General features: G+C 64.7%; 1 protein-coding gene and 1 long non-coding RNA gene across 2 annotated transcripts; both read left to right on the forward strand.

The window, feature by feature from the left end:
* Nucleotides 1-239: 239 nt before the first annotated feature.
* On the forward strand, nt 240-19,937 carry LOC141939029 (uncharacterized). Its single transcript, XM_074858057.1, has 18 exons — nt 240-730; nt 822-1,060; nt 1,705-1,903; nt 5,624-5,735; nt 7,290-7,364; nt 10,914-10,961; nt 13,305-13,412; nt 16,622-16,635; nt 16,667-17,181; nt 17,328-17,516; nt 18,255-18,373; nt 18,495-18,553; nt 18,847-18,995; nt 19,126-19,191; nt 19,286-19,448; nt 19,534-19,699; nt 19,800-19,818; nt 19,927-19,937. Exons 1-18 carry the CDS (start codon nt 240-242, stop codon nt 19,935-19,937), a joined length of 2,742 nt encoding a protein of 913 aa, XP_074714158.1.
* A 20-nt stretch (nt 19,938-19,957) lies between these two features.
* Nucleotides 19,958-20,326, forward strand: LOC141939030 (uncharacterized). Its single transcript, XR_012627455.1, has 3 exons — nt 19,958-20,027; nt 20,115-20,173; nt 20,303-20,326. It is a non-coding gene; the product is annotated as an uncharacterized LOC141939030 (long non-coding RNA).
* The last annotated feature ends 3,733 nt before the right edge of the window (nt 20,327-24,059 follow it).

Here is a 24,059-nt window from a genome sequence, read left to right on the forward strand (position 1 = left end):
CCCATGTCCCCCGTCCCCACCCCACGTCCCATGTCCCCATCCCATGTCCCCTGTCCCCATTCCATGTCCCACGTCCCCATCTTGGGTCCCCATCCCCTGTCCCACATCCCCAACCCATGTCTCCACCCCATGTCCCCACCCCACGTCCCCAACCCGTGTCCCCCATCCCCACCCCACGTCCCTTGTCCCCATCCCATGTCCCCTGTCCCCCCCCCCCCCCCCCCCCCCCCCCCCATTCCATGTCCCACGTCCCCATCACGGGTCCCCACCCCACGTCCCACATCCCCACTCCACACCCCATGTCCCTACACCACGTTCCACGTCCCCACCCCACATCCCACGTCCCCATCTTGGGTCCTCACCCCATGTCCCCCGTCCCCCACCCCACGTCCCCCACCCCCACGTCCCCCATCCCACTCCCTGTCCCACGTCCCCATTCCCATCACATCCCTCTCCCCACCCTCCTCCCGCCACCCCGCCCACCTCCCTCCAGGGTGGGACCAAACCGTGGCCGGTGGGGACAGACCCTGGGGGTCTCCTGGACCTCGGGGGAGGGTGTTGGGGCACCCTGTGACACGACGTGTCCCGTGGGGCAACGTCTCTGCCGGGAACTGGGTGTTGGCACCCGTCACTTTGCTCCCGGCACCCGCGGCTCAGGTTTCATCCCTCCTACCTGGGGCCAAAGGTCCCCCCCGGTGACCGGCCGTGTCCCATTCCGGCTGCACCCACGGTTGGTGACAGATCAACGTGCTGGGGTCACCCCCCCCCCCACCCCCCCCAAATTCCGAGCTCCAAAGAGATGGGGGGTCGTCTGTGGGCAGCCTGGCCGTGGTCTTCATCTGTTTCCTCATCATCATGCGAGGTGGGTGCTGGGACCTCCCACCCCACCGTGGCAGCGTCGACGTCACCGTGGGGCCACCTTGGGGACACAGGGGTGGGACCGCAGGTCCTCCAAGGACCTCCGAGATCCTCCAAGGACTTCGTGTTGCAGGGCTGGTTTTGGCCCCCAAAGAGCAGGAATTGGGGTTTTTGAGGGTCCAGGGGTCTTGGGGGGATGTTTGTGAGTCTTTGGGACCCAACTGGGGGGTCTTCAGAAACTTGAGGTTCTTTGGAGAACCAAGGGTGGGTCATTGGGGGGTGTTGGTCAACGGTGGATGGGGGTCCTTGGGGGGTTTGGGGGTCTTTGGAACCCAACTGGGGGTCTTGGGGGGGGCTGGGGGGTCTTTGGAGAACTGAGGGTGGGTCTTTGAGGGGTGTTGGTCAACGGTGGATGGGGGTCTTGGGGGGTCCATGAGTTTTTGGGGTGCCTCTGGGGTCTTGGAAGGTCCTGGGGGGTCTTTGGAGGGATGTTGGTCAAGGGTGGATGGGGGTCTTTGAGGGTCTGGAATTTTTGGGACCCAACTGGGGGTCTTGGGGGGTCTGGGGGGTCTTTGGAGAACCAAGGGTGGGTCTTTGAGGGGTGTTGGTCAAGAGTGGATGGGGGTTTTTGGGGGGTCTGTGGGGTTTGGGGGGATGCAGGTGTTTGTGGGGCCAGGGCAGGTGTTGACGTGTACGAGATGGCAGGAGGGGACCAAGGGGTGTCAGGGCCCACCCAGGGAGGGGGGTGGCACCCACACGTGGACCCTGGGTGCAGCCATCAGAGCAGCGGGTGAAGACCCAAAGGCCCTTGGGACCCCCCAAACTTATGACACCCTCCCCCCACAGACGACACGGACCAGCAAGAGCCGTGGGACAAAGGGCAACCAGCCCGCTGGTCTTGGCTAAAGACGTGGCCGGGGCCACCTCATGGCATCGAGGTGAAGCTGAACAGAGGACATGAAGATCCACCAGTGGCCACCAGTGGGAGAAACACACTGGTCCCAGTTGAGAAGAAGGGACAGACACGGCTGAGGAGGGACGTTCTGTTACAGGGGGGAAGTGGGGGAACGACCAGATCCGATGTGACCACGGGGACTCTGGGGACCACGGAGGAGACAGGGGACTCCTCAGCCACTACTGGGCCACCCTCCACTGTGACCACGCCCACCTCTGATGTCACCACGGGGACACTGGGGACCACGGAGGAGACAGGGGACACTTCGGCCACCACTGAGCCACCCTCCACTGTGACCACGCCCAGCTCTGATGTCACCACAGGGACTCTGGGAACCACGGAGGACACAGGGGACACCTCGGCCACCACTGAGCCACCCTCCACTGTGACCACGCCCACCTCTGATGTCACCACGGCGACACTGGGGACCACGGAGGAGACAGGGGACACCTCGGCCACTACTGAGCCACCCTCCACTGTGACCACGCCCAGCTCTGATGTCACCACAGGGACTCAGGGAACCACGGAAGACACCGGGGACACATCGGCCACCACTGAGCCACCCTCCACTGTGACCACGCCCAGCTCTGATGTCACCACGGGGACTCTGGGGACCACGGAGGAGACAGGGGACACCTCGGCCACCACTGAGCCACCCTCCACTGTGACCACGCCCAGCTCTGATGTCACCACGGGGACTCTGGGGACCACGGAGGAGACAGGGGACACCTCGGCCACCACTGAGCCACCCTCCACTGTGACCACTCCCAGCTCTGATGTCACCACGGGGACTCTGGGGACCACAGAGGAGACAGGGGACACCTCGGCCACCACTGAGCCACCCTCCACTGTGACCACGCCCACCTCTGATGTCACCACGGGGACTCTGGGGACCACGGAGGAGACAGGGGACACCTCGGCCACCACTGAGCCACCCTCCACTGTGACCACGCCCAGCTCTGATGTCACCACGGGGACACTGGGGACCACGGAGGAGACAGGGGACACCTCGGCCACCACTGAGCCACCCTCCACTGTGACCACGCCCACCTCTGATGTCACCACGGGGACTCTGGGGACCACGGAGGAGACAGGGGACACCTCGGCCACCACTGAGCCACCCTCCACTGTGACCACGCCCAGCTCTGATGTCACCACGGGGACTCTGGGGACCACGGAGGAGACAGGGGACACCTCGGCCACCACTGAGCCACCCTCCACTGTGACCACGCCCAGCTCTGATGTCACCACGGGGACTCTGGGGACCACGGAGGAGACAGGGGACACCTCGGCCACCACTGAGCCACCCTCCACTGTGACCACGCCCAGCTCTGATGTCACCACGGGGACTCTGGGGACCACGGAGGAGACAGGGGACACCTCGGCCACCACTGAGCCACCCTCCACTGTGACCACTCCCAGCTCTGATGTCACCACGGGGACTCTGGGGACCACGGAGGAGACAGGGGACACCTCGGCCACCACTGAGCCATCCTCCACTGTGACCACGCCCAGCTCTGATGTCACCACGGGGACACTGGGGACCACGGAGGAGACAGGGGACACCTCGGCCACCACTGAGCCACCCTCCACTGTGACCACGCCCAGCTCTGATGTCACCACGGGGACTCTGGGGACCACGGAGGAGACAGGGGACACCTCGGCCACTACTGAGCCACCCTCCACTGTGACCACGCCCAGCTCTGATGTCACCACAGGGACTCAGGGAACCACGGAAGACACCGGGGACACATCGGCCACCACTGAGCCACCCTCCACTGTGACCACGCCCAGCTCTGATGTCACCACGGGGACTCTGGGGACCACGGAGGAGACAGGGGACACCTCGGCCACCACTGAGCCACCCTCCACTGTGACCACGCCCAGCTCTGATGTCACCACGGGGACTCTGGGGACCACGGAGGAGACAGGGGACACCTCGGCCACCACTGAGCCACCCTCCACTGTGACCACTCCCAGCTCTGATGTCACCACGGGGACTCTGGGGACCACAGAGGAGACAGGGGACACCTCGGCCACCACTGAGCCACCCTCCACTGTGACCACGCCCAGCTCTGATGTCACCACGGGGACTCTGGGGACCACGGAGGAGACAGGGGACACCTCGGCCACCACTGAGCCACCCTCCACTGTGACCACGCCCACCTCTGATGTCACCACGGGGACTCTGGGGACCACGGAGGAGACAGGGGACACCTCGGCCACCACTGAGCCACCCTCCACTGTGACCACGCCCAGCTCTGATGTCACCACGGGGACTCTGGGGACCACGGAGGAGACAGGGGACACCTCGGCCACCACTGAGCCACCCTCCACTGTGACCACGCCCAGCTCTGATGTCACCACGGGGACTCTGGGGACCACGGAGGAGACAGGGGACACCTCGGCCACCACTGAGCCACCCTCCACTGTGACCACTCCCAGCTCTGATGTCACCACGGGGACTCTGGGGACCACGGAGGAGACAGGGGACACCTCGGCCACCAATGAGCCATCCTCCACTCTGACCACGCCCAGCTCTGATGTCACCACGGGGACACTGGGGACCACGGAGGAGACAGGGGACACCTCGGCCACCACTGAGCCACCCTCCACTGTGACCACGCCCAGCTCTGATGTCACAACGGGGACACTGGGAACCACGGAGGAGACAGGGGACACCTCGGCCACCACTGAGCCATCCTCCACTCTGACCACGCCCAGCTCTGATGTCACCACGGGGACTCTGGGGACCACGGAGGAGACAGGGGACACCTCGGCCACCACTGAGCCATCCTCCACTCTGACCACGCCCAGCTCTGATGTCACCACGGGGACTCTGGGGACCACGGAGGAGACAGGGGACACCTCGGCCACCACTGAGCCACCCTCCACTGTGACCACTCCCAGCTCTGATGTCACCACGGGGACTCTGGGGACCACGGAGGAGACAGGGGACACCTCGGCCACCAATGAGCCATCCTCCACTCTGACCACGCCCAGCTCTGATGTCACCACGGGGACACTGGGGACCACGGAGGAGACAGGGGACACCTCGGCCACCACTGAGCCACCCTCCACTGTGACCACGCCCAGCTCTGATGTCACAACGGGGACACTGGGAACCACGGAGGAGACAGGGGACACCTCGGCCACCACTGTGACCACTCCCAGCTCTGATGTCACCACGGGGACTCTGGGGACCACGGAGGAGACAGGGGACACCTCGGCCACCAATGAGCCATCCTCCACTCTGACCACGCCCAGCTCTGATGTCACCACGGGGACACTGGGGACCACGGAGGAGACAGGGGACACCTCGGCCACCACTGAGCCATCCTCCACTGTGACCACGCCCAGCTCTGATGTCACCACGGGGACACTGGGAACCACGGAGGAGACAGGGGACACCTCGGCCACCACTGTGACCACGCCCAGCTCTGATGTCACCACGGGGACACTGGGAACCACGGAGGAGACAGGGGACACCTCGGCCACCACTGAGCCATCCTCCACTCTGACCACGCCCAGCTCTGATGTCACCACGGGGACTCTGGGGACCACGGAGGAGACAGGGGACACCTCGGCCACCACTGAGCCACCCTCCACTGTGACCACGCCCAGCTCTGATGTCACCACGGGGACTCTGGGGACCACGGAGGAGACAGGGGACACCTCGGCCACCACTGAGCCATCCTCCACTCTGACCACGCCCAGCTCTGATGTCACCACGGGGACACTGGGGACCACGGAGGAGACAGGGGACACCTCGGCCACCACTGAGCCACCCTCCACTGTGACCACTCCCAGCTCTGATGTCACCACGGGGACTCTGGGGACCACGGAGGAGACAGGGGACACCTCGGCCACCACTGAGTCATCCTCCACTGTGACCACGCCCAGCTCTGATGTCACCACGGGGACTCTGGGGACCACGGAGGAGACAGGGGACACCTCGGCCACCACTGAGCCACCCTCCACTGTGACCACGCCCAGCTCTGATGTCACCACGGGGACTCTGGGGACCACGGAGGAGACAGGGGACACCTCGGCCACCAATGAGCCATCCTCCACTCCGACCACGCCCAGCTCTGATGTCACCACGGGGACACTGGGGACCACGGAGGAGACAGGGGACACCTCGGCCACCACTGTGACCACGCCCAGCTCTGATGTCACCACGGGGACACTGGGGACCACGGAGGAGACAGGGGACACCTCGGCCACCACTGAGCCACCCTCCACTGTGACCACGCCCACCTCTGATGTCACCACGGGGACTCTGGGGACCACGGAGGAGACAGGGGACACCTCGGCCACCACTGAGCCATCCTCCACTGTGACCACGCCCAGCTCTGATGTCACCACGGGGACACTGGGGACCACGGAGGAGACAGGGGACACCTCGGCCACCACTGAGCCATCCTCCACTCTGACCACGCCCAGCTCTGATGTCACCACGGGGACACTGGGGACCACGGAGGAGACAGGGGACACCTCGGCCACCACTGAGCCACCCTCCACTGTGACCACGCCCAGCTCTGATGTCACCACGGGGACTCTGGGGACCACGGAGGAGACAGGGGACACCTCGGCCACCACTGAGCCACCCTCCACTGTGACCACGCCCAGCTCTGATGTCACCACGGGGACTCTGGGGACCACGGAGGAGACAGGGGACACCTCGGCCACCACTGAGCCATCCTCCACTGTGACCACGCCCAGCTCTGATGTCACCACGGGGACTCTGGGGACCACGGAGGAGACAGGGGACACCTCGGCCACCACTGAGCCATCCTCCACTGTGACCACGCCCAGCTCTGATGTCACCACGGGGACTCTGGGGACCACGGAGGAGACAGGGGACACCTCGGCCACCACTGAGCCATCCTCCACTGTGACCACGCCCAGCTCTGATGTCACCACGGGGACTCTGGGGACCACGGAGGAGACAGGGGACACCTCGGCCACCACTGAGCCATCCTCCACTGTGACCACGCCCAGCTCTGATGTCACCACGGGGACTCTGGGGACCACGGAGGAGACAGGGGACACCTCGGCCACCACTGAGCCATCCTCCACTGTGACCACGCCCAGCTCTGATGTCACCACGGGGACACTGGGGACCACGGAGGAGACAGGGGACACCTCGGCCACCACTGTGACCACCCCCAGCTCTGATGTCACCACGGGGACACTGGGAACCACGGGGGAGACAGGGGACACCTCGGCCACCACTGAGCCATCCTCCACTGTGACCACGCCCAGCTCTGATGTCACCACGGGGACACTGGGAACCACGGAGGAGACAGGGGACACCTCGGCCACCACTGTGACCACGCCCAGCTCTGATGTCACCACGGGGACACTGGGGACCACGGAGGAGACAGGGGACACCTCGGCCACCACTGAGCCACCCTCCACTGTGACCACGCCCAGCTCTGATGTCACCACGGGGACACTGGGGACCACGGGGGAGACAGGGGACACCTCGGCCACCACTGAGCCATCCTCCACTGTGACCACGCCCACCTCTGATGTCACCACGGGGACTCTGGGGACCACGGAGGAGACAGGGGACACCTTGGCCACCACTGAGCCATCCTCCACTGTGACCACGCCCAGCTCTGATGTCACCACGGGGACACTGGGAACCACGGGGGAGACAGGGGACACCTCGGCCACCACTGAGCCATCCTCCACTGTGACCACGCCCAGCTCTGATGTCACCACGGGGACACTGGGAACCACGGAGGAGACAGGGGACACCTCGGCCACCACTGTGACCACGCCCAGCTCTGATGTCACCACGGGGACACTGGGGACCACGGAGGAGACAGGGGACAACTCGGCCACCACTGAGCCATCCTCCACTGTGACCACGCCCAGCTCTGATGTCACCACGGGGACACTGGGAACCACGGAGGAGACAGGGGACACCTCGGCCACCACTGTGACCACGCCCAGCTCTGATGTCACCACGGGGACTCTGGGGACCACGGAGGAGACAGGGGACACCTCGGCCACCACTGTGACCACGCCCAGCTCTGATGTCACCACGGGGACTCTGGGGACCACGGAGGAGACAGGGGACACCTCGGCCACCACTGTGACCACCCCCAGCTCTGATGTCACCACGGGGACACTGGGAACCACGGGGGAGACAGGGGACACCTCGGCCACCACTGAGCCATCCTCCACTGTGACCACGCCCAGCTCTGATGTCACCACGGGGACTCTGGGGACCACGGAGGAGACAGGGGACACCTTGGCCACCACTGAGCCATCGTCCAGTGTGACCACGCCCAGCTCTGATGTCACCACGGGGACACTGGGAACCACGGAGGAGACAGGGGACACCTCGGCCACCACTGTGACCACGCCCAGCTCTGATGTCACCACGGGGACACTGGGGACCACGGAGGAGACAGGGGACACCTCGGCCACCACTGAGCCATCCTCCACTGTGACCACGCCCAGCTCTGATGTCACCACGGGGACACTGGGAACCACGGAGGAGACAGGGGACACCTCGGCCACCACTGTGACCACGCCCAGCTCTGATGTCACCACGGGGACTCTGGGGACCACGGGGGAGACAGGGGACACCTCGCCCACCACTGAGCCATCCTCCACTGTGACCACGCCCAGCTCTGATGTCACCACGGGGACTCTGGGGACCACGGAGGAGGCAGGGGACACCTCGGCCACCACTGAGCCATCGTCCACTGTGACCACGCCCAGCTCTGATGTCACCACGGGGACACTGGGAACCACGGAGGAGACAGGGGACACCTCGGCCACCACTGTGACCACGCCCACCTCTGATGTCACCATGGGGACTCTGGGGACCACGGAGGACACAGGGGACACCTCGGCCACCACTGAGCCACCCTCCACTGTGACCACGCCCAGCTCTGATGTCACCACGGGGACACTGGGGACCACGGAGGAGACAGGGGACACCTCGGCCACCACTGAGCCATCCCCCACTGTGACCACGCCCAGCTCTGATGTCACCACGGGGACTCTGGGGACCACGGAGGAGACAGGGGACACCTCGGCCACCACTGAGCCACCCTCCACTGTGACCACGCCCAGCTCTGATGTCACCACGGGGACACTGCGAACCACGGAGGAGACAGGGGACACCTCGGCCACCACTGTGACCACGCCCAGCTCTGATGTCACCACGGGGACACTGGGGACCACGGAGGAGACAGGGGACACCTCGGCCACCACTGTGACCACGCCCAGCTCTGATGTCACCACGGGGACTCTGGGGACCACGGGGGAGACAGGGGACACCTCGCCCACCACTGAGCCATCCTCCACTGTGACCACGCCCAGCTCTGATGTCACCACGGGGACTCTGGGGACCACGGAGGAGACAGGGGACACCTCGGCCACCACTGAGCCATCGTCCACTGTGACCACGCCCAGCTCTGATGTCACCACGGGGACACTGGGAACCACGGAGGAGACAGGGGACACCTCGGCCACCACTGTGACCACGCCCACCTCTGATGTCACCATGGGGACTCTGGGGACCACGGAGGACACAGGGGACACCTCGGCCACCACTGAGCCACCCTCCACTGTGACCACGCCCAGCTCTGATGTCACCACGGGGACACTGGGGACCACGGAGGAGACAGGGGACACCTCGGCCACCACTGAGCCATCCCCCACTGTGACCACGCCCAGCTCTGATGTCACCACGGGGACTCTGGGGACCACGGAGGAGACAGGGGACACCTCGGCCACCACTGAGCCATCCTCCACTGTGACCACGCCCAGCTCTGATGTCACCACGGGGACTCTGGGGACCACGGAGGAGACAGGGGACACCTCGGCCACCACTGAGCCACCCTCCACTGTGACCACGCCCAGCTCTGATGTCACCACGGGGACTCTGGGGACCACGGAGGAGACAGGGGACACCTCGGCCACCACTGAGCCACCCTCCACTGTGACCACGCCCACCTCTGATGTCACCACGGGGACACTGGGAACCACGGAGGAGACAGGGGACACCTCGGCCACCACTGTGACCACGCCCAGCTCTGATGTCACCACGGGGACTCTGGGGACCACGGAGGAGACAGGGGACACCTCGGCCACCACTGAGCCACCCTCCACTGTGACCACGCCCAGCTCTGATGTCACCACGGGGACTCTGGGGACCACGGAGGAGACAGGGGACACCTTGGCCACCACTGAGCCATCCTCCACTGTGACCACGCCCACCTCTGATGTCACCACGGGGACACTGGGGACCACGGAGGAGACAGGGGACACCTCGGCCACCACTGAGCCACCCTCCACTGTGACCACACCCAGCTCTGATGTCACCACGGGGACTCTGGGGACCACGGAGGAGACAGGGGACACCTTGGCCACCACTGAGCCACCCTCCACTGTGACCACGCCCAGCTCTGATGTCACCACGGGGACACTGGGAACCACGGAGGAGACAGGGGACACCTCGGCCACCACTGTGACCACGCCCAGCTCTGATGTCACCACGGGGACACTGGGGACCACGGAGGAGACAGGGGACACCTCGGCCACCACTGAGCCACCCTCCACTGTGACCACGCCCAGCTCTGATGTCACCACGGGGACTCTGGGGACTACGGAGGACACAGGGGACACCTCGGCCACCACTGAGCCACCCTCCACTGTGACCACGCCCACCTCTGATGTCACCACGGGGACTCTGGGGACCACGGAGGAGACAGGGGACACCTCGGCCACCACTGAGCCACCCTCCACTGTGACCACGCCCAGCTCTGATGTCACCACGGGGACACTGGGGACCACGGAGGAGACAGGGGACACCTCGGCCACCACTGAGCCACCCTCCACTGTGTCAACGTCCAGCTCTGATGTCACCCCGGGGACTCTGGGGACCACGGAGGAGACAGGGGACACCTCGGCCACCACTGAGCCACCCTCCACTGTGACCACGCCCAGCTCTGATGTCACCACGGGGACGGAGGAGACAGGGGACACCTCGGCCACCACTGAGCCATCCTCCACTGTGACCACGCCCAGCTCTGATGTCACCACGGGGACGGAGGAGACAGGGGACACCTCGGCCACCACTGAGCCATCCTCCACTGTGACCACGCCCACCTCTGATGTCACCACGGGGACTCTGGGGACCACGGAGGAGACAGGGGACACCTCGGCCACCACTGAGCCACCCTCCACTGTGACCACGCCCAGCTCTGATGTCACCACGGGGACGGAGGAGACAGGGGACACCTCGGCCACCACTGAGCCATCCTCCACTGTGACCACGCCCAGCTCTGATGTCACCACGGGGACACTGGGGACCACGGAGGAGACAGGGGACACCTCGGCCACCACTGAGCCATCCTCCACTGTGACCACGCCCAGCTCTGATGTCACCACGGGGACTCTGGGGACCACGGAGGAGACAGGGGACACCTCGGCCACCACTGAGCCACCCTCCACTGTGACCACGCCCAGCTCTGATGTCACCACGGGGACACTGGGAACCACGGAGGAGACAGGGGACACCTCGGCCACCACTGTGACCACGCCCAGCTCTGATGTCACCACGGGGACACTGGGGACCACGGAGGAGACAGGGGACACCTCGGCCACCACTGAGCCACCCTCCACTGTGACCACGCCCAGCTCTGATGTCACCACAGGGACTCTGGGGACCACGGAGGACACAGGGGACACCTCGGCCACCACTGAGCCACCCTCCACTGTGACCACGCCCACCTCTGATGTCACCACGGGAACTCTGGGGACCACGGAGGAGACAGGGGACACCTCGGCCACCACTGAGCCACCCTCCACTGTGACCACGCCCAGCTCTGATGTCACCACGGGGACTCTGGGGACCACGGAGGAGACAGGGGACACCTCGGCCACCACTGAGCCACCCTCCACTGTGACCACGCCCAGCTCTGATGTCACCACGGGGACACTGGGGACCACGGAGGAGACAGGGGACACCTCGGCCACCACTGAGCCACCCTCCACTGTGACCACGCCCAGCTCTGATGTCACCACGGGGACTCTGGGGACCACGGAGGAGACAGGGGACACCTCGGCCACCACTGAGCCACCCTCCACTGTGACCACGCCCAGCTCTGATGTCACCACGGGGACACTGGGGACCACGGAGGAGACAGGGGACACCTCGGCCACCACTGAGCCACCCTCCACTGTGTCAACGTCCAGCTCTGATGTCACCCCGGGGACTCTGGGGACCACGGAGGAGACAGGGGACACCTCGGCCACCACTGAGCCATCCTCCACTGTGACCACGCCCAGCTCTGATGTCACCACGGGGACGGAGGAGACAGGGGACACCTCGGCCACCACTGAGCCATCCTCCACTGTGACCACGCCCACCTCTGATGTCACCACGGGGACGGAGGAGACAGGGGACACCTCGGCCACCACTGAGCCATCCTCCACTGTGACCACGCCCAGCTCTGATGTCACCACGGGGACACTGGGGACCACGGAGGAGACAGGGGACACCTCGGCCACCACTGAGCCACCCTCCACTGTGACCACGCCCACCTCTGATGTCACCACGGGGACACTGGGGACCACGGAGGAGACAGGGGACACCTCGGCCACCACTGAGCCATCCTCCACTGTGACCACGCCCAGCTCTGATGTCACCACGGGGACTCTGGGGACCACGGAGGAGACAGGGGACACCTCGGCCACCACTGAGCCACCCTCCACTGTGACCACGCCCAGCTCTGATGTCACCACGGGGACACTGGGAACCACGGAGGAGACAGGGGACACCTCGGCCACCACTGAGCCACCCTCCACTGTGACCACGCCCAGCTCTGATGTCACCACGGGGACACTGGGGACCACGGAGGAGACAGGGGACACATCGGCCACCACTGAGCCACCCTCCACTGTGACCACGCCCAGCTCTGATGTCACCACGGGGACACTGGGGACCACGGAGGAGACAGGGGACACCTCGGCCACCACTGAGCCACCCTCCACTGTGACCACACCCAGCTCTGATGTCACCACGGGGACTCTGGGGACCACGGAGGAGACAGGGGACACCTTGGCCACCACTGAGCCATCCTCCACTGTGACCACGCCCACCTCTGATGTCACCACGGGGACACTGGGAACCACGGAGGAGACAGGGGACACCTCGGCCACCACTGTGACCACGCCCAGCTCTGATGTCACCACGGGGACTCTGGGGACCACGGAGGAGACAGGGGACACCTCGGCCACCACTGAGCCACCCTCCACTGTGACCACGCCCAGCTCTGATGTCACCACGGGGACACTGGGGACCACGGAGGAGACAGGGGACACCTCGGCCACCACTGAGCCACCCTCCACTGTGACCACGCCCAGCTCTGATGTCACCACGGGGACACTGGGGACCACGGAGGAGACAGGGGACACCTCGGCCACCACTGAGCCATCCTCCACTGTGACCACGCCCAGCTCTGATGTCACCACGGGGACGGAGGAGACAGGGGACACCTCGGCCACCACTGAGCCATCCTCCACTGTGACCACGCCCAGCTCTGATGTCACCACGGGGACGGAGGAGACAGGGGACACCTCGGCCACCACTGAGCCATCCTCCACTGTGACCACGCCCACCTCTGATGTCACCACGGGGACTCTGGGGACCACGGAGGAGACAGGGGACACCTCGGCCACCACTGAGCCATCCTCCACTGTGACCACGCCCAGCTCTGATGTCACCACGGGGACGGAGGAGACAGGGGACACCTCGGCCACCACTGAGCCATCCTCCACTGTGACCACGCCCAGCTCTGATGTCACCACGGGGACACTGGGGACCACGGAGGAGACAGGGGACACCTCGGCCACCACTGAGCCACCCTCCACTGTGACCACGCCCAGCTCTGATGTCACCACGGGGACACTGGGGACCACGGAGGAGACAGGGGACACCTCGGCCACCACTGAGCCATCCTCCACTGTGACCACGCCCAGCTCTGATGTCACCACGGGGACTCTGGGGACCACGGAGGAGACAGGGGACACCTCGGCCACCACTGAGCCACCCTCCACTGTGACCACGCCCAGCTCTGATGTCACCACGGGGACACTGGGAACCACGGAGGAGACAGGGGACACCTCGGCCACCACTGTGACCACGCCCAGCTCTGATGTCACCACGGGGACACTGGGGACCACGGAGGAGACAGGGGACACCTCGGCCACCACTGAGCCACCCTCCACTGTGACCACGCCCAGCTCTGATGTCACCACAGGGACTCTGGGGACCACGGAGGACACAGGGGACACCTCGGCCACCACTGAGCCACCCTCCACTGTGACCACGCCCACCTCTGATGTCACCACGGGAACTCTGGGGACCACGGAGGAGACAGGGGACACCTCGGCCACCACTGAGCCACCCTCCACTGTGACCACGCCCAGCTCTGATGTCACCACGGGGACTCTGGGGACCACGGAGGAGACAGGGGACACCTCGGCCACCACTGAGCCATCCTCCACTGTGACCACGCCCAGCTCTGATGTCACCACGGGGACACTGGGGACCACGGAGGAGACAGGGGACACCTCGGCCACCACTGAGCCACCCTCCACTGTGACCACGCCCACCTCTGATGTCACCACGGGGACACTGGGAACCACGGAGGAGACAGGGGACACCTCGGCCACCACTGTGACCACGCCCAGCTCTGATGTCACCACGGGGACACTGGGGACCACGGAGGACACAGGGGACACCTCGGCCACCACTGAGCCACCCTCCACTGTGACCACGCCCACCTCTGATGTCACCACGGGAACTCTGGGGACCACGGAGGAGACAGGGGACACCTCGGCCACCACTGAGCCATCCTCCACTGTGACCACGCCCAGCTCTGATGTCACCACGGGGACACTGGGGACCACGGAGGAGACAGGGGACACCTCGGCCACCACTGAGCCACCCTCCACTGTGACCACGCCCAGCTCTGATGTCACCACGGGGACTCTGGGGACCACGGAGGAGACAGGGGACACCTCGGCCACCACTGAGCCATCCTCCACTGTGACCACGCCCAGCTCTGATGTCACCACGGGGACGGAGGAGACAGGGGACACCTCGGCCACCACTGAGCCACCCTCCACTGTGACCACGCCCAGCTCTGATGTCACCACGGGGACACTGGGGACCACGGAGGAGACAGGGGACACCTCGTCCACCACTGAGCCACCCTCCACTGTGACCACGCCCACCTCTGATGTCACCACGGGGACACTGGGGACCACGGAGGAGACAGGGGACACCTCGGCCACCACTGAGCCATCCTCCACTGTGACCACGCCCAGCTCTGATGTCACCACGGGGACTCTGGGGACCACGGAGGAGACAGGGGACACCTCGGCCACCACTGAGCCACCCTCCACTGTGACCACGCCCAGCTCTGATGTCACCACGGGGACACTGGGAACCACGGAGGAGACAGGGGACACCTCGGCCACCACTGTGACCACGCCCAGCTCTGATGTCACCACGGGGACACTGGGGACCACGGAGGAGACAGGGGACACCTCGGCCACCACTGAGCCACCCTCCACTGTGACCACGCCCAGCTCTGATGTCACCACAGGGACTCTGGGGACCACGGAGGACACAGGGGACACCTCGGCCACCACTGAGCCACCCTCCACTGTGACCACGCCCACCTCTGATGTCACCACGGGAACTCTGGGGACCACGGAGGAGACAGGGGACACCTCGGCCACCACTGAGCCACCCTCCACTGTGACCACGCCCAGCTCTGATGTCACCACGGGGACTCTGGGGACCACGGAGGAGACAGGGGACACCTCGGCCACCACTGAGCCATCCTCCACTGTGACCACGCCCAGCTCTGATGTCACCACGGGGACGGAGGAGACAGGGGACACCTCGGCCACCACTGAGCCATCCTCCACTGTGACCACGCCCAGCTCTGATGTCACCACGGGGACACTGGGGACCACGGAGGAGACAGGGGACACCTCGGCCACCACTGAGCCACCCTCCACTGTGACCACGCCCACCTCTGATGTCACCACGGGGACACTGGGGACCACGGAGGAGACAGGGGACACCTCGGCCACCACTGAGCCACCCTCCACTGTGACCACGCCCAGCTCTGATGTCACCACGGGGACACTGGGAACCACGGAGGAGACAGGGGACACCTCGGCCACCACTGTGACCACGCCCAGCTCTGATGTCACCACGGGGACACTGGGGACCACGGAGGAGACAGGGGACACCTCGGCCACCACTGAGCCACCCTCCACTGTGACCACGCCCAGCTCTGATGTCACCACGGGGACACTGGGGACCACGGAGGAGACAGGGGACACCTCGGCCACCACTGAGCCACCCTCCACTGTGACCACTCCCAGCTCTGATGTCACCACGGGGACACTGGGGACCACGGAGGAGACAGGGGACACCTTGGCCACCACTGAGCCATCCTCCACTCTGACCACGCCCAGCTCTGATGTCACCACGGGGACTCTGGGGACCACGGAGGAGACAGGGGACACCTCGGCCACCACTGGGCCTATAACCACCCCCATCACTCTGTCCTCGCCCACCCCCACAACCCTCACTCCACCCCCCACCACTTCAACCATCATCACGACCAACCGCCCCACTACAACCACTGCTCCTATTCATCCCACCACCCCTCCCTCTACAACCACCACCCCCCCTGCAACCACCACCACCCCCCATCCCACTACATCCACCACCCCCACTACAACCAGCCCCACCCCTACAAGCACCCCCCCCACTACAACTACCACTCCCAGCCCTACAACCACTACCCCCCCTACTACCACCCCCTCCACTACAACCTCTATCCCCCCTACAACCACCACCCCCCCTACAACCACCACCTCCCCTTCAACCACCCCCACCCCTACAACTACCCCCACCCCTACAACTACCCCCACCCCTACAACCACCATCCCCCCTACAACTACCCCCAGTCCTACAACTACCCCCACCCCTACAACTACCCCCAGTCCTACAACCACCCCCACCCCTACAACTACCCCCACCCCTACAACTACCCCCACCCCTACAACCACCATCCCCCCTACAACTACCCCCACCCCTACAACCACCCCCACCCCTACAACTACCCCCAGTCCTACAACCACCATCCCCCCTACAACTACCCCCAGTCCTACAACTACCCCCACCCCTACAACTACCCCCACCCCTACAACCACCCCCACCCCTACAACTACCCCCAGTCCTACAACCACCACCACCACGCCCCCTCCTACAACCACCACCCCCACAACCACCACCAATCCAGGTGAGTCTTCCTCTTCGTTTGCAGCACATCACCCCACCCCCCCCGTGCCGTCCACCTGCACCCTGTCTTCTCCCAGGTGTCTTTGCACCCGTGGGTGCTTCCCAGAGTGTGACCCTTGTCCCCACGTCCCCGTGTCCCTCTTCCAGGTCATTGCCAGAACGGGGCCACGTGGGACGGCCACAAGTGTATTTGTCCCGGGGGGTTCTACGGCGAGTTCTGTGAAATCGCCATTTGCCAAAATGGCGGCACCTGGGCCAACGGCGTTTGCCAGTGTCTCCCGAATTTCCAGGGGGCTGAGTGCCAGTTCGCCAAGGACATCGTTGAGGTCAAAGATGGTAAAGGAGCCCTCAGGGTGTGCCACGGCGCCGTGGGGCTGCCGGGGTGGGGGCTACCAACCTGGGTGGGGGGTGGAGGTCACCGCTGAGGGACCGGCCTGGGAATGGGGCCACCAAGAAGGGACGGACCCAAGAATGGGGCCACCATGAGGGACCAAACTGGGAATGGGGCCACCAAGAAGGGATGGACCCAAGAATTGGGCCACCATGAGGGACCAAACTGGGAATGGGGCCACCAGGAAGGGATGGACCCAAGAAAGGGGCCACCATGAGGGACCAAACTGGGAATGGGGCCACCAAGAAGGGACTGACCCAAGAATGGGGCCACCATGAGGGACCAACCTGGGAATGGGGCCACCAAGAAGGGACTGACCCAAGAATGGGGCCACCATGAGGGACCAACCTGGGAATGGGGCCACCAGGAAGGGACGGACCCAAGAATGGGGCCACCAAGAAGGGATGGACCCAACACTGGCGCCACCATGAGGGACCAACCTGGGAATGGGGCCACCAAGAAGGGACGGACCCAGCACTGGGGCCACCATGAGGGACCAAACTGGGAATGGGGCCACCAAGAAGGGATGGACCCAACACTGGCGCCACCATGAGGGACCAACCTGGGAATGGGGCCACCAAGAAGGGACTGACCCAAGAATGGGGCCACCATGAGGGACCGAGCTGGTCCCCTGACCAAGGGCCCCGGTTGTGGGCTTACGGGTCTCCTTCTTCTTGCCCAAGTGCTGGTGAATGCGACGGTGGAGATGAAGACGAAGGTGGACAACAGGGAATTCACAACCGATCTCGCAAATCCTTCGTCTCCGGCGTTCAAGGAGTTCGAGAAGGACTTCAAGGAGAAGGTCAGGGCGTGGCAACGCCGGGGGCAGCGCCGGGCGGGGGCTTGGGGGGGGATTTGGGGGGCATTTGGGGCACAACACGGATGGTGGCCGGATCTCCCCCTGGTTTCTCTTTGTCTTCCAGATGAAGGAGGTCTACAAGCACATAGAGGGCTACCAAGACGTGGTGATCCACCAGCTGAGGTGAGTGTCCACCACGGATGGTGTGTCCTCAGGGGGTGCTGACACCTCCCCCCCCCTAAATTTGCCCTGGGGGGGGGTGATTTGGGGTGAAGGGACCCACAGGGCTCAACTCGAGGTGATGTTCTCCAAGAATGAGCCAACCACATCCCTCCAAGCCACCCAGGGCTCCTTCAGGATGGTCCAGCCCCACGTAACAGTGGCCACGTTGTCCCCTCCACACTTGGACCCCCAAACTGGTCCCAGTTGGCTCTCCAGAATGGGACCAGCAGCCGAGGTGTCCCTTCTCCTTTCAGCCAGGGCAGCATCGTGGTGAACTACACCGTCCTCCTGAAGGTCCTGGCCAGCACCACGGCCAACAAGACGGTGGAGAACATCTCCAAGAACCTCGTCAGCGCCTTCAACAACTACACCGACTGCAACGAGACCTGCGAAGGGAGCGACTGTGAGTGACGCTGGTGGTCCCCCCCTTCCCCCCCACTGACCACGTGTCACTTGCCACCGGGGCAAAGTCCTTTTTTTGGGGGTGTTTGGAGCCCACGGGCGCCCATCAGCACCTTCTCCCACCATCCCAGGTGCTTTTTGTTTCAACTCGGCCTTCACCAACGTCACCAACTACGGGGTGGAAGAGGTGGAATCGAGTAAGTGAACCCACAGGATGTTTGTCCCCCAACGTGGGGACCCCTCGGGCCACCGCCACGCCCGTCGCTGAGCCACCGGGGTGTCCACCCTCAGGTCTGTGTGACGACCACATCGCGGAGGAGTTCAAGGCCTACTACTCACCGCTCATCACCGCCACCGGCGTCGTCTGCATCACCAGATGCGACAAACGAGCCCCCGACCGCTACATCTGCGTCCACGGCACCTGCGGTGTGGCAAGCGGGGGGCCACAGTGCGAGTAAGCACCCAAAAAAATGGGGGTCCCCCTTGGGTTTGGGGTGACGCCGGCACCTTGTTTTCACCCGCGTGGACACCCCCACCAGGTGCGAGGACCAGTCGGCGTTTTGGTACCAAGACAGCGCCTGTAGGTCACGGATCAGCAAAGTGGGGGTGGCCGTAGGGGTGCCCGTGGCCGGGTTGGTCTTGGCCACCGTCATCTTCACCATCTTCCTGCTGCGGGTTCAGAGGCAGAAGAAAGAGTACAGGCAAGTGGGGTGGGGGTGTCCTGTGGGGTGGGGGGGTGTCCTGTGGGGTGTCCCATGGGTTGGGGTGTCCCATGGGATGGGGTGTCCTGTGGGGTGTCCTATAGGGTGGGGGTGTCCCATGGGGTGGGGTTGTCCCATGGGATGGGGGTGTCCCATGGGGTGTCCCATGGGGTGGGGTGTCCCATGGGACGTCCCGTTGTCACCCATCTCCCTCCCCCCCCCCCGGTGCAGGGACAAGGTGACGTCCCGCTCCGAGCTCTACTGCAGCACCGACGAGAGCTGGGGCGGCTCCCAGGGCTTCGCCATCAGCAACCAGGCGGCCACGTGCGAAGGTAAGAGGGCTAGTGGGGGGGGGAGAGGGGCTGGTGGCCATGGATTTTTTTGGGGTGTCCCCGTGACCTCTCCTCCCACCCCACAAGGTCTGGAGGCTCCCAGCACCACCTGCATCAACCTGGAGATGGTGGACACCTCGCAGAAGGTGGGTGCCACGTTCTCAGCACCCTGAGCCTGTGTCCTCCCCCCCCTCCCCTCCCCCCACCGGTGCCGTGGGGCCACCCCACCCCCCATTTCCCAGCCCTCCTCCTCCTCATCTCTCCTTCCTCCCCAGATCCACATCGAGCGACCGTCCCACATCGTCATCCCTTGAGTGGAGCCACCCAAGGGACAAGTGGACGGGGGCTGGGGGGTGGGGAGGGACACGGGTGGGGGTGAGGGTGTGGGGGAGGGTCTCGGGGGTGACAAAAACCACGAGACCCACCATCCTCTTCCTCCCCGTGCGAGTGTAGAGTCGAATAAAACCACTTAATTTTATTGTCACCGGCCCGTTTCCACGCGTTGGTTGGGGACACGCAAGGTGGCTCCCGTGGTGTCACGTGGGTTGGGCTGGACGTGGGGTGCCCAAAACCGCCCTAAACGTCCCAAAAACACCCCTCCCCCCCCCCTCCAGGACAGGAAATTATTGGAGACGAGTTAATTGCTGAGCGAGTAATTAGGGCCCTTGGGTTGGATCCTCCCAAAGGTACAAGTCCGGGGGGTGACGCAGGCGGGAGAGTTTGTCCTTGTCCCCACCCTTGGGGACATTTCACGCCTCCTCCCCACGTGCCCCACGGGGACGGGGACAAAGGGCAGATGTGGGGGGCGGGGGACACACACACACACAGGGTTGGGGGGGGGGGGTGTCCCCAAAAGGGGGTGGTGGGAACCCGCTGGGCCTCAGGGAAGACGGAGGCGTCAGGGGACACGTCGGTCACCTGCCACCGGGGCCACGTTGAGCTTGTACGGCCACTGGTGATGTCATCGGCCTGTGGGTCTCTTTGAGACCCATAAGTGGCCCCCCCCCGAGCCCCACCAGTCCCCCCAAGTGCCTCCCCCTGAGCCCCACCAGTCCCCTAAGTCCCAGTGGCCCCCCCCAAACCCCACCAGACCCCCAAGTGGCTCCCCCATGAACCCCACCAGCCCCCCAAGTCCCAGTGCCCCTTCCTGAGCCCCATGAGTCCCCCAAGTCTCTCCCCCTGAAGCCCACCAGCCCCCCAAGTCCCAGTGGCCCCCCCAAACCCCACCAGACCCCCAAGTGGCTCCCCCATGAATCCCACCAGCCCCCCAAGTCCCAGTGGCCCCCCCGAACCCCACCAGCCCCCCAAGTGGCTCCCCCTGAGCCCCACCAGCCCCCCAAGTCCCAGTGCCCCCTCCTGAGCCCCACCAGTCCCCCAAGTCTCTCCCCCTCAACCCCACCAACCCCCCCAAGTGGCTCCCCCTAAGCCCCATCAACCCCCCAAGTCCCAGTGGCCCCCCCCAAACCCCACCAGCACCCCCCGTGGCTCCCCCTGAACCCTACCAGCCCCCCAAACCCCAGTCCCCCAAGAACGATTCCCACAACCCCCACGACTCCAGTGACCCCCCCCGGACGCCCCCCACTCCCTCCATGACCCCCCCACGAACACCCCTCCCCCCCCCCCCCCCCCATCCCCCACCCCGTGGCAGGCTGGGAAAGGCGGAAACGCGCCCCAGCTCGCGTGCCACCGCTTGGGCCCGCGGCCAATTCGCGCCCCGCCCCGTCCCCGAGTGCTAAAATTAGCAATTTTATTTTCAATTTTTTTTTTTTTTCCGCCTCACCTGACAGCCGGGAGGTGTCGGGGGTGGGGGGGCAAAGTCCACGACTACTGAAAAAATCCGGGGCGTGGCCCCCATCCTACCCGGTGGGGAGGGGTTAGAGGGTCCCCTGTGGGGGGTGTCCCCCCAAAAAAGGGGCTACAAGGGCCTCTTGCCCCCTCCCCAAGTCTACACTGGGGTTGTCCCAGTACAAACCAGTAGCACCAGTGCCATTCTAGTGTCTTTATTGGGAAGAAAAGGGGGGGTCCAGCCCCAGTTTTCAGCGCGAGGGGGGGGGGGCTCCTCACCCTTGAGGTGAGTTTGGGGAGGGGGGGGACGTAGGGACGTGACCCCGGAGTTGGGGGTCACAGCCCGAAAGTGCCGATGGGTGGGAGGTCGTGACCCGTGCGGTGACGATAATTAGTGAAGTGACCACCCTAAAAGTGGGGTCATGACCCCAAAAGTGGGGTCATGACCCCCCAGAAGTGCTCGCGAGAAGAGGATGAGGACGCCCTGGGAGGGGGGGTCAAGGTCACCCCCTGAAGAAGGTTTGGGGCAGCGATGGGGTGGTCGTGGTGGCCACCCCCCACCCTGCCACGGGCTCAGAACGTCTCCGGCCTCAGGGACCTGCTGGGATGTGGAGAGGGGGGGGGTGGGGGGGTGGGGGGAAACAGGGGTGTCAGCAGGAATCGGGGTGTCCCCGCTGCCCCCGTGACCCACTGGGGTGGGGAACCCACCGGTGCCGACGTCTCCACGGAGTCAAGGTTGACCTAAAAGTTGTCCTCAGCGTCTGTGAGATGACGGGGTTCAGCAGGGGTGGGGTTGGGGGGCACAACCCAGGCCCCCCAACCCCATGGGGGGGTCACCAGGGACCCCCCCCAAAACCCCACACCCACCTTGATTCTGGACGGTGAAGCTTCCTGGGAGACTCCACGCCTCGGCCGTGTCCTCATTCATCACCTTCCGGGTGGTGGGGACAAGGGGGTGGGGGGGGACACACATTTGGGGGTCACCACCAGTGGGTCCAGCCCTTGCCTGCACCCACCTGCTCCTCCACCTTCCCCCCTGCAAAGAACCAAGGTCCCCCCCCCCACCCCTGGGACCACAGTGCTGGGTGTTCTCCAGGATGAGGAACATCTGGCATCACAAAATTCAAAAATACAAATAAATTAACGACTCGATGAGATCTCCCAGCCCAAATGGTTCTTGACCCATTTCCAGGCCAAGAGGAGCCTGGAGATGGACACTGAGGTTCACCAGGAGGTTGGGTGCCCGTGGAGCAAGACCCTGCCCCAATCTCATGGGGTTTTGACCCATTTTCATGAAGAAAGGGGCTTGGGGATGGGTGTGGAGGTTCACCAGGAGGTTGGGTGCCCATGGAGCACGACCCTGCTCCAATCTCATGGTTTCTTGACCCATTTCCAGGCCAAGAGGAGCCTGGAGATGGGACACTGAGGTTCACCAGGAGGTTGGGTGCCCGTGGAGCAAGACCCTGCCCCAATCTCATGGGGTTTTGACCCATTTCCATGAAGAATGGAGCTTGGGGATGGGTGCGGAGGTTCACCAGGAGGTTGGGTGCCCATGGAGCAAGACCCTGCCCCAATCTTGTGGTTTTTTGACCCATTTCCATGAAGAAAGGGGCTTGGGGATGGACATTGAGGTGCACCAGGATGTTGAAATGTGGGGTTTGGGGTCCTTGGGGCTGGGGCAAGGGAGAACTTCATCCTCCTCTTCCTTCTTGGGGCTCCACTGCTGCCACAGGTGTCCCCCCCCGAGGTTCAGGTGGTGACCCCAATCCCACCCCACCAACCAGTTCCCACCCTCCAACCACAAAACATCCCTTGGACGTCATCCACCCCCCACCTGGGAAGCCCATCCCCGTCCTCTTGAACCTCACCCGCGACTTTTCCTGGACCTCCCAAACGTCCCCGAGGGACGAGCCCCCCCCTCCCCGCGCGGTTGGGCAGCGCCGGGAGACCCAAAGTCACCCACCACCAGGTGCCACCTCGTGAAAAAACATCTTCACGCTGACGGTGGACAACGGGCTGCCCCCTCCTCCCTGCAAGGGTTCAAGGCCAAGTTGGGCAACCTGGGCTAGTGGAAGGTGGCCCTGCTCGTGGCGGGGGGGGGGTGGCAACCCAACCTTGGAGCCCCTCTCCCCACCGCGGTGATGGTGTCCATCAAGTTTTCCCTCAGGAGATTTGCTCTGGAAAATTCTCCAGCTTGCGCGAGCTCAAAAAAAAAAAACCCAAAAAAACCCAAATTAAACTCAAACA

Source organism: Strix uralensis, unplaced genomic scaffold, assembly GCF_047716275.1.
Source record: "Strix uralensis isolate ZFMK-TIS-50842 unplaced genomic scaffold, bStrUra1 scaffold_517, whole genome shotgun sequence".
NCBI lineage: Eukaryota > Metazoa > Chordata > Aves > Strigiformes > Strigidae > Strix > Strix uralensis.